This window comes from Myxocyprinus asiaticus, chromosome 37 (assembly GCF_019703515.2).
Source record: "Myxocyprinus asiaticus isolate MX2 ecotype Aquarium Trade chromosome 37, UBuf_Myxa_2, whole genome shotgun sequence".
Taxonomy (NCBI): domain Eukaryota; kingdom Metazoa; phylum Chordata; class Actinopteri; order Cypriniformes; family Catostomidae; genus Myxocyprinus; species Myxocyprinus asiaticus.
In genome coordinates, this window is record NC_059380.1 from 41,220,001 (window position 1) to 41,231,981 (window position 11,981).

Consider the following 11,981-nt stretch of genomic DNA (forward strand, 5'->3'; position numbering starts at 1 on the left):
AGAGATGGACTTTATGCGTTTATGATGGAAGTAAGGGCTCAATGACCAGGTGAATCTCATGAAAATGTCCAGGTCATATTTCACTCCAAAATTAAAAGAAAGAAATAAGAAATTCTAGTTTACTATTATAATAAATAAGAACAGGAAACTTATTTTTAGGACAATTAAGATTTGTTTTGCTTTGTGACATTATTTTCATGGCAATTCAACACATTTCCCTCTTAAAAGAAAGTCGACAGTATTTGTGTCATAATGTTGATCACCACAAAAATTTATTTCTTTTCTGCTTTTATTAAAGAAAAGGAGGGACGAGTCGAAATTAATTTTTGTGGTAATCAACATTATGACACAAATGCTGTCGACTGAGTTTAACCGGAATATTCCTTTAATATCTCATTACAATTATGCAACATCAACAAAAAAAACTCTCAATACTGTAATGTGGGAAAAAATATTATAATAAATATATAAAAGTATTTTAAACATCATGTCATATTTGTTGTACTGCATTTAATTTATGCTCATTTAAATAAAAAATGTTATTGCAGTTATTTTTAACTGTAACAAACTAAAATATAACTATTACAGTAATGGAAATTTAGTTAGAATCATCTTTAAGAATAATAAGAATTACAAAAAAAAACTCAAGCAAAACATCTAGATGCCTTACAGTAATGATGAGAATTTCATTTATCATGATAATAATGCAACAAGGGCATAGCCAGGAAATTACTTTTTGGGTGGGCCTCAATAAAAATGGATGGGGCAAACAAATCCTAATGGTTTGGGGTCTGGGTATCTCAGCGAGTATTGACGCTGACTATCACCCCTGGAGTCACGAGTTTGAATCCAGGGTGTGCTGAGTGACTCCAGCCAGGTCTCCTAAGCAACCAAATTGACCCGGTTGCTAGGGAGGGTAGAGTCACATGGGGTAACCTCCTCGTGGTCGTGATTAGTGGTTCTCGCTCTCAATGGGGCGTGTGGTAAGTTGTGCGTGGATCGTGGAGAGTAGCATGAGCCTCCACATGCTGTGAGTCTCCGCGGTGTCATGCACAACGAGTCACGTGATAAGATGCACGGATTGACGGCCTCAGAAGCGGAGGCAATTGAGACTTGTCCTCCACCACCCAGATTGAGACGAGTAACCACGCCACCACAAGGACCTACTAAGTAGTGGGAATTGGGCATTCCAAAATTGGGAGAAAAGGGGATAAAAATGTAAAAAAATAAAAAATCCTAATGGTCCTAAAATAGGCCTCGTTTTCTTTATGTAAAATATAATTTCTTATTTTATTTCTTTTAAATTTGGGGTGAAATGTGATGAACATGTTTTCATGACATTCACGCAACTACACGTGACTCAGATGATGTCATAATGACCTGTGTAACTGCCCCAGCCGAGGATGGGTGCGCCGGACCAGAATAACGCTCCAATCCAGATGAAAATAATGCATATCAACACCGTGGCGTTGGTTATACAGTGTGCTGTGAACATACACAACAGAGCCTCACATCAGTACACAGATTCACTGCAGATACTGTGGTCATGTCCTGTGAGATGACTGAAGTGTCTTTGCCTTTATTCGGGTGACATCCTCTGATGTATCTGGTGATACTGATGACAGTCAGTGTGTTGATGCTGCCGAGACCAAAAACCAACGTAAAGAAACCGTCAATCTGACAAAAAAAAACACATATAGTCATATAAATCCAACAGCTTCTAAAATTAATTCATTTGCAAAAATTGTAAAAAAAAAATAAAAAAAAATGTAATATCTTAACAATAATAAGTGTTGTAAACAAGTACTATTCCTGTTTGTTTATTCCTAAGATTAAGTGTTGTTGATTGAATGACTTTAAATGTACTAAATTCTGAATATTAAATGATTTATTAAATGGTGGTGATATATTAAATGAATTTTTTGCAGATAAATTGTATGTTTGTAAATCGCTTGTGGCGCACTCGCTTTTGGCGCCCCTCAGTGGACACTTCACCTGGAAACTGGAGCTCACACGTGCCCAAATGTATATATTACGACTGCCGATTTAACCAGTTAATTCAGTGTGATTGTTTTTATATACTTAATGTGTAAAGGAAATGATGCAATTAATCATGTCCCCAAATCATAATATGGAATATTTCTACCATCGGAGCAATTCAAGCTTGAAGTATCACCTGTTTTCAGCAGGGGGCAGTAAGCGAAACTCCAGCTGTACAGACAACAAAACACAATCAGACTCGCTTGAAACTAGCGAGAGCATAAGATGAGGACGCGTTCTTGCGTTCAAAGGCAAACACAGCTGGACGGACTGCAATTCAGAATGCAGGGAACCCGAGAAGTGTGTTTCTAAGCTTCAAATGACATTTAACTTGACACTGCGAACTAAAAACGCTGAGTATAGACACAGCGCTCCAAAAGCGTCCGCCTGACGCAGGTGTACATTGATGCGTCCTTAAAACCTTATAATAAATCTATATCAGACAGATTGACAAATTCAGTTGCAGAATAGATTTCTGTACACTGTAGGCCAATGACAGACTTATGTTCAATAATATTGAAACAAACAGTATATTGCATTATAAAGCCACTTTTTGTATTTTCTTACGAATGCTTTTCACATCATGTGTCTGCATGTTTACGGCGGGCAAACTGGAGAAATTTCATGAAGCTTTGTGCATGTGCACGCTGTGTAAGGGCTCTCCAAATTTTCCGATTGAACTGTTATTTTCTATTACAGCCGCACATAACTGGCAAAGTTTAAAACTCTGTTTAAGCGCAGTGTTTACTTAAAAGATGGTGCTTCGCTGCTGTCCAGGAAGCATCCACCAGGAGGTATACACTTCAAATGTGATGCATTCACATGCATTTCTGACTACCTCTGAGTGTGGTTTTACTGATGGGCCCGTTTACACCTGTATTTATTACAGCTGACCACATGTGATTGGATGGCTCGAGTATGAATAATATAACAGATACAAGAGGTGCTTAATTACCTTTAGTGCACAGCCCCTATTTGAAGTACAGAGAGGAAGTATACGACTGAAATATGGACAACAGCAGTAAAATAATTTAAAATTACCCAACACCCTCACATGCATCACTACCTTGTATTTTCATTTGTGTTTGAACCGACACTTGCAATTATGAAATTAGTTAATGGCTTTTAATAGCCTCTCCTTTATATCAGAGATGTAATGAATTAATAGTTCTCTTGATGTTACTTAGTTTGAATTGTACAAAGAGGTGCAGCGTTCTGTGTTATAGATGGGAACATCATTAAGCACAGCTCCTTTCAATGTGAGTTGAGTTTCCACACCTTCAGTCTCACATGTGTGAAGCTTCCAATGGGTTTAAACACACTAAGCGCAGCTGCTAACGAGCGTGTTTTCATGGGATGGACTCGGAAGCAGCGTTCGGAAAAAGGCACAGGTGGTTTCTGGGTCACCGGTCTGCACATCCACTGAACACTTCTATAGGTTTTATGGCTTTATTTATATACAGAGAGAAAGAGGGTTTATTTATATCCCAGGACTACCTGTAACAAGAGCTGTATCTCACTAAATAAGGTTTTGTATCATATAACTGTATTTCTCAAGCAGTGGTTTTGTATGTTGGTTTCAAATGTCTTATGTGATTATTGATGTGAATTTTATCTACAATTCCCAGATCATATTTTTGCAACAGCTGTTGTTGGGCAAACAAGTGGACATAATAAGCCCACATCGGCATACATTAAGACAAGAGTCAACTATATAATGAAGGTAGATTTTGTGTTTTCAGGCAAGAGTATTTTCATTAATGTCAGGTTGGGGCAAGTTGTCACATGTGTTTTATATGTTGTCATTTTACACAACTTAATAATTACTGCTGACCAAAACAACGGTTTGAGTTTAGTAATTGTTTCACCATTATTTGTTTTGCTGAGAACCCATTAAATAGTCTAAAATCCATTTGAAATGGAAGATCACTTATTTTACTTTGAGAAAGAGCTTCACACAAATGAAGTAATTTTCCACCATCGGGCCGAACGGTTCTGATGACGGTTAGTAACGGTTCCAGTATCATTTCCACTTCAGCACGGTTCAGTACAGTACAATTACAAACCATTCCTAGCCTGGATTTCTCAGCAAGGTTAGCCAACCCTATTTTAATGGAGTGGCTTTAGTGACGTGCCGACTCATGATTGGTCACTTGCCCCGTCAGTCCATTCTAATCCTGATTTTGCAGTGGAAAACGAACCGTACCAACAAGCCCAGGTTGGTATGGCATGGTTCTGCAATGAAAACCATTCAGCCTGATGGTAGAAAAGAACTTCTGTATTCTGTATTCTTAGTCAATAAACAACAGGTTCACATTGTGACAACTTACCCCATATAGAATGTCATATGGTGAAATGTGTTAAATAAACGTCCTTTTTTCCTGGTCAATAACAGTGGAAATATTGAGTCGCTTTTTATAGTGAAGACTTTCATGAAGAGGGTTTGTGTCTATGCAGAAATGTACTTTTAAAAGTAAACATATCTGCAAACATTCACTAGAGTAAACCAGTGGCTCTGTCTGTTGTCTAAAGCACAATGTCGATATCGCTGGATATGACAGTACCTGGCACGTCCACACCGATGTGATGAGGTATCCGTTATCCTTGAACACATTGAAGATCTCAAGGATTCCTCTGGAATATCCGAAGACAGAGATGCTGGCGTCTGATACAGCGAGATTCAGCGTCAGATAATCAGTGGGCTGGAGAGAACATCTCTGTTTGAACAGGATGAAGATCACGATACTGTTGCCAAACCACGACAACCAACCTGTAAAATCACACACACATCATTCTTCATGAGATGAGGGTTACTTTATCTACCGTTGTCCAGAAAATGCTAAAGAATGGTCTACATTTATAAGTTCATATAGCTATTTATTCTTTAGCTAATTAGTTTATGATCTGCATTAAGCAATACACTCTAAACTTGATTCAATCGTGGCCAGTGGTTTTCCCAACTTAAAATTACTATGTAATCTCAACACAAACACTTTGTGTAGAAAGCATCAATGTTTCATCAATGCTACATTAACACCACAAAAATATTAATGTTGTCCCAACTCAAATGGATTAAGTAAACTTTAATTTGGCAACGCAATGAAATCAAGTTTGGTTTTTTTGAGTGGACAAGCACTTATGGTTGGCAAACAAGTTAAATAACTAATAAAAAATAGTTTCTTGTTGTTTTTGGACATGGTATTCTTTGAAGCACATTTGGAGTGCCAAGTAAATGCGGTAGCATGCTAGATGAATACGGTAAGCATTTAGTAATATGGTATACATCAAAAATCCAATATATGTATTATGATTACATGATATCGCCAAAGTACTTTACTGTAGCAGGTAAAATCCATTCTCTAATGACCTCTGACAGACAGACCGGATATCCTCCCCCATCAGGACACATAAGATCTCCAAATCTCAGCTCCAGTAATCCATGTGTTCATTACTGCTTTCAGAAATGTTCTCTTTAGAAAACAACTAACAAAACTATTATATTTTCCAGGATTTAAAACTCCTATATCCCCCAACATGTTTGCTTTGAATGGTCCAGAGCATTATTTCAATAACTAATACAAGTAGAGTTCAGATATGGATTAAACGATAAAACTTTACAATAAGGTTTAATTCATAAACATTATTAAATGCATTGGGCATCATGAACTAACCAAGAAAAATACACTTTTTACAGCATTTATTAATATTTGTTAATAAAAATACAATTGTTCATTGTTAGTTCATATTACTTAATAGTGCATTAACTCATGTTAACATGTACAACTCTGAATTAAGAAATGTATTAGTAAATGCTTTAAAAGTATTGTTCATTGTTTCATGTTAACTAATGTACTTGGAAAGAGAGAAAGAAACTCTGTTCTGAAGCTGTTTGAGGGGGTTCTTCAATGATCAGAAGTCGTTCAGTTCGTGATCATGTTGAACGGAAGTAACCGACTCTTACCGAGCAGCAGCAGGTAAATCCCGATGATGGTCTCTCCCTGATCGGACAGCGGCGGGTCGCTCATCACACTGAAGTTATTGTTCCTCCAGGGGATGTTCACCACCTGAAACGTGTTCTTCAGAGACATACTGTGATTCAACGATCAGTTAATGACTTCTGCAGCTCCGTTAAAGCCCGTTCTGCTCGGATCTCCCGCTGAGAGACTGTCCGGCTCCACCAAGTAAATCCGGTTAAAAATAAACACCCCACCGGCGAGATGTGACGTTACAGTCGATAATCCATCTCCTGCCAGACTCATAGACACAAAGCTCTTCTTAAAAGACAGCAAAAAAGGAATAGTTCATGCAAAAAACAAACAAAAAAAATCATTATTTACTCACCATCGTGTTGTTCAAAACACATTTGATTTTCTTTCTTTTGTGGAACAAGATATTTGAGGCAGAAACAAATCCAAGTTAGATTCTCACCCCTGTGCAATGAAAGTGGATGGGGACTACAGATGTCAAACTCTTAAAAGGACAAAAAGCGCACACACACACACACACACACAAGATAAAAGTGTTCCATACACCTCATGTCCTGTGCTGGGGTGGACGGGGACTATAACTTTCCAAAAGTTCAAAAAAGAACCAGAACAATAATGTTAAAACAAAACACATTTAAGCTATTTGTCAGGTTTGATGTTATTGGTTCTCAATGGCTGTTCGATTCCAGAAGTTTTGGAATCAACTCAGATTCCGATTCCAAGAATCGATTCCAGACTCATATTTTTTTTTCCTCCCCAGTCTGGAATGCCCAATTCCCAATGCGCTCTAGGTCCTTGTGGTGGTGTAGTGACTCGCCTCAATCCGGGTGGCGGAGGACGAATCTCAGTTGCCTCCGCGTCTGAGACCATCAATCCGTGCATCTTATCACGTGACTTGTTGAGTGCGTTACCGTGGAGACATAGCGCGTGTGGAGGCTTCAGGCCATCCACCACGGCATCCACGCACAACTCACCACACGCCCCACCGAGAGCGAGAACCACATTATAGTGACCACGAGGAGGTTACCCTATGTGACTCTACACATAGGGGTGAGTTGGGGGCGGGACTACCTGAACAATGGCAGACGAGAGGCGTATTCAAGAAAGCTCTTTTGAAAACGTTTATTTCCGCAATTCCGTTCGGTGGCGCAGAAATTATATACAGTAATTCAGCTTTAAATCTCTAAAAACAGCATTCTGTGTACTATGTACTACATAACATGAATGACAAAAGATTTTTTTAATAGATGCTATTAACAGTAAATAAATATGTGCCCTAGGATGTGATCATTGGGGGGGGGGGGGCTTTTGGGTGGGCAACAGGTTCTCTCTTGGTCTGACCGGGGCCCCCGTTGGTCATTTTGCTGTCTGACTGGGGTGAATATCAACAGGCCTTTAACTACAGCTGGCATGATGGATGGCTTGTGAGCATTGGTGAGCGGAGTCTCCGGTCAGAAGGAGACTTGACTAATAGGATCTGTTAGTAAATGAGTTCAGGTAAAGAGCAGAAGGCTATGAGATTAACTCTGCTGGACACGTTCAAACAGACTCACAAAACTAGCAGACAAACAATACAAGCACTGCATTTTTACATTATGAGAGTTTCCATAATATAAGCAGCAGCAGCAACAGTGATGCTTGCCTTAACAAACACTAATTACAGCAAATATTTTAGCTGCAGATTTAGGAAAAATTGGAGGTTGTGGACGGGCTGGTTGTTTAAAGATACAGCAGGTACCATAATCTTCAGTGAGTAATGTTATGACGAAACAAAGAGCCTTTTCTTTTTCGCTGGGTTGTTTTTCTGTCCTTTTGCTCAGTTAGCACTTTTGTTAGTGCATCTTTATCCAGTAACCTTTGTTCATTGTTTTGTTTAAAGTCACTTGTAATACAACCAATTTGTTTAACAGTAAAAGGTGACTCAGGTGCAGTTATGAGTAATCTTCAGCATGCACCCGCCGAATAAAAGTTTACATCAACACGTGTTTGTAATCCATTTTACTGCTGTAGCGTGGCGTATTCTAAAGTGAAACTGGATATTTAACACAAAAAATGATTACAGATGGGACTTTTTGTTTGCAGTGGATTGTGGAGGACTGAAACACCACTGGCACACACTTCTGAGGAGGATTTTGACCGAAACATAGAGATTTAATGTCAAGTTCACCCTTAAGAGGATCAACACAAAGTTTCTTTTTCAAAACTATTGTTTGCTACTGTTGATGTATTCTGTATGAAATTAATGCTTGCATAAATATAAATGTTTGTATGTATAAAAATGCTGCATTAAGTATTTTTAAAGGTTGTAGTAAGGCTGCTTTATAGTAGGCTACAACAATGCTCATAGAGCGCAACAGTTTTGTTGCGGAAGGAAAATCCCATTGATTTTCTCCATAGACGAACTGATTATTAACGATAACTAATAAATCTTTAAAGACAGATCTACCGTGAGCTCTGAGGTTGTTAATCGATGATATATGCTTCTGTTGAAGACACCAGTTCATGTTATTTCAACCTCATTTTAATAAATCATGTTTAATAGCAGAATTCTTTGTGAAGAACTACACTACCCATAATCCTGAAGAGAGATCCACCAATCAGAAAATCCTGGCAAAAGAGCTCTGCAGCTCCGCCCACTCCCATGATGCAATCCAGTCGCTCTCCCTACACTCTCAAACTAGTACTTTAAATCAGTAATTTCATCATTTTCCATTGATGTTAATTCAATTACATCAATTGCAATGCATCATGGGATTGTAGTTCATTCCCTCATTAAAGACGTAAAGTACACAGTCTTGTATCTTTGTATTTTTGCCTGATTTTCAAACACTTTATTGCTTCAAATGAAAGTTTGTAATGTTGTCATTCACCTCAGAGCTGGTTGCTTTGGTTCATGGACTCTTTTTATAAAATCCCTATGGAAAAAATGAATGGGAAAATACTTCCAGAACCAAGACTGGCTGGAAAAGTGGGCACTCTCTTGGTTAACATTAACAAATAGCCTGAACAGCTTATGCGAAAGTTGTTTCAGAGGTGGAGCAAATTAATGAATCAGTTTTGATTTCATGTGAACTTTAAAGGCCCATCTACAGGTGAGGAATGTTCTGTGGCGTTCTCTGTCCAACACTGAGGACGAGTTTAGGTTCAAAGTGACGGAACGCTCCACAGGAGGCTGAAGGATATTCTGCACTCTTTGTTTTCTTTCTGTCGTCTCAATCCTCTGATAATCTCTGTCTAGTCTGAGTTCAGGTTGGGTCTGTTTGTGTTGTCAGACTCGAGTGCATCTCTCCTGCAGAGATTCAGTGAGATACACTGTTCCAAATGAAGCTATTCAGGGCTCAGACCTGGAAACAAACTGTGAGACTCTCACGAAAACATGTCACATTTCACCCTAAATTTGAAAGGGAAAAAAAAAAATTTCAGTAAAAGAAAAATAAAGGCTATTGTAGTACTATTATAATTATTTTTTGCCATTTTGACATTATTTTCACATTTAAACCCTAAAGTCTATTTATTTAAAAAATAAAATTAATCCAGCTGGAATTGTTTTTTTTGTCATTCTCATGGTGATTCCCATTAATCTAAATGGTGATTCTCATTAGATTCCCATTCCTCTAATAGAGTTGCTCTAATATAGTAAATAAATACTGTAATACAATGATTTTTTTTAATAATGGTGGTTCTGACGCACATGCGAGATCAGACATGAAAAAGAATTAGCACAAATAAACTCATTCTAAATAGAACAGTAGAATCAGTAAATTGTTTATTCTAACTGGTTCATTTACATGAACCGTCTGAGCAAACCGATTTCAATAAAATGAATCAGACTTCCAAAGCTACATATGAGTGGACTGGTGAATTGTTTGTATTAAATTCACTTGTGTTTGTTTGATCAGTGCTGTGTGCGCAATAGAATGACAAAAAGCAATGTACTGTTTTTTTCATATTACACTGTTACTCGTGAAAATTGTTGAACTACTTCCCAACACTGATGCAGTGGCACCAGGGGCATTATTAATGCACAGGCAGAAGCCCAGAGGCCCCCAACTCCCAGGGGCCCATATTCGTACTGAACTGTGCCAGCGATAAACACCACTGCCACTTTCTTCTGACACGAGACAACACAGATCATTTGTTTCCTCATGTGCTCTCTGAATGCCTGTGATAGCAGGGAATGGATTACAGCTAATATTCAGCTGTGAGATGGACACAAATAAATGGTAACACTGGCCGTCAACTCCTCCGAGTTTATATTGTAATTGAAGTGACTATAATGATAACATTTCATCTTTCACTGTAACAGAACTAACCTGGTATTAAACACAAACACTGTAGAACAAACAATGTAGAAAGCAGTCTACATAGCAAAATTAATTTGCACAGTAAATTATTTAAAATGCATCAGATTGCCACCAAATATCTGGAACTGGATATTTGCATTTTCTGAAGTATTGAGGATTTGCCTGTGCAAAACTCACCACCATGATGCTCGGCTGTTCTGGCTGTTGCTATCATTCAAAAAAAATATTTTAACCTATTTTTAATATTTCCGCATTTCAATTTCACAACAAAATTCCATCAAAATTAATTGTGTAAGGTTTAACAAAAAAAAATAATATATATATATATATGTATATATATATATATATATATTATAATTAAAGATTGCTCAATTCAATTTGATGGAATTATGATTAAAAAAAACACACACATTGAGATTGCGGTACTTTGAATGGATGCTTAAGTGTTATGGGACAGTTTTGCTTGTTTTATCAATCTGGTCCCTTTAAAAAGCAGTAGCACACTTCCATTAACAGCAAACCTGTTTGCATGACTTACATATATAAAATAGCCCCAAAAAATAAAACCAGGTTGTATGTGAATCTTTACACAAGCGCTGTGCAGAAATCAAAGCTAGACTCAATTGATCTACATGTTAAACAATTCAAATGAATTCAGCCACAGCATCAGTATCCATGGATACAGCTCATCCTGCCACATGTATCTGCAGAATGTGAGACCATTTGTTGTCACTGTGCCATAATATCCATTATTCCATCTCTTTGGCTCTAGTGTCAGGAAGAGAGCAATTTATCAAACCTGCAACGCTGCAGCTTCCAGATCCTGACGCTGTATTTCTGGCTGCAGTCACACAGTATGTGGTCAAACGCAGAGGTCAAGACATACTGCTGCCTCACTGTAAAGCTGTTGTCCTAAAACTCAGGAAAATATGAGCATTTTCTGCACTGGAAAAATATTTTATTCCTTTTTAAGATTTACTTATTTCAATTTCTCAAAATTCTATCAAACTGAATTGTGGAATTTCGAACAAAATTCAGTTAATACAATTTCAAATATATAGTTGTTATTGTATTTAAGATTTATCAATTCAATTGGATGGAATTTTTTAATGAAACTGAAATGCGTAAACCTTAAAATTATTATTCGAGTGTGATGCATGACTAAATTAAAGTCTGTGTTTACTATTAAAATGAATGGGAGAAATTGGAACGCCCAACGGATTTAGAAAGGAAGTCCCGCCTTAAAGGTAAAAGAGCCAATCATCTTTTAGATACAGACATCTCCTGTCAATCAACTCGAGAACGTGCATGCGCATTAGCTATACAAGCCGGGAAAATTGTGTTTTTCAACATAATCTGAGATAAAGCAGCACAATTTATGATACCAGTGTTGTTTGATTTACTGCTGATTTGAAATATATTGTTCACACATAAGTTTGGCAAACAGTTTTGGAGATTTCGGTGTTTCCCCATTCAAATAGAGCTCCACTGGCATGACTGGAAATATTCTCCGGAGTGTTCCAAACATGGCTAACAGTGCTAGAAAAACTTTGTTACTTACAAAAAAGAGCTTGCAAGCTTATATTTAAGGGCAAAATTATTATTATTAATATAACTCTCAGATTATATAATTCATCATTGAATCAGTATT

General features: G+C 37.5%; 1 protein-coding gene across 1 annotated transcript in view; it reads right to left on the minus strand.

The window, feature by feature from the left end:
• opn6a (opsin 6, group member a) overlaps window positions 1–6,941 on the minus strand; it is an 8,042-nt gene extending 1,101 nt beyond the window's left edge. Inside the window, exons 1-4 of the mRNA XM_051676367.1 lie at window positions 6,002–6,941; window positions 4,605–4,810; window positions 1,578–1,677; window positions 1,381–1,485 (exon numbers count right to left, since the gene is read on the minus strand). Of these exons, the coding sequence (XP_051532327.1) occupies window positions 1,381–1,485; window positions 1,578–1,677; window positions 4,605–4,810; window positions 6,002–6,128 (538 nt within the window). The 5' untranslated portion in view covers window positions 6,129–6,941. The remainder of the gene's footprint in view (window positions 1–1,380; window positions 1,486–1,577; window positions 1,678–4,604; window positions 4,811–6,001) is intronic.
• Window positions 6,942–11,981: the final 5,040 nt, after the last annotated feature.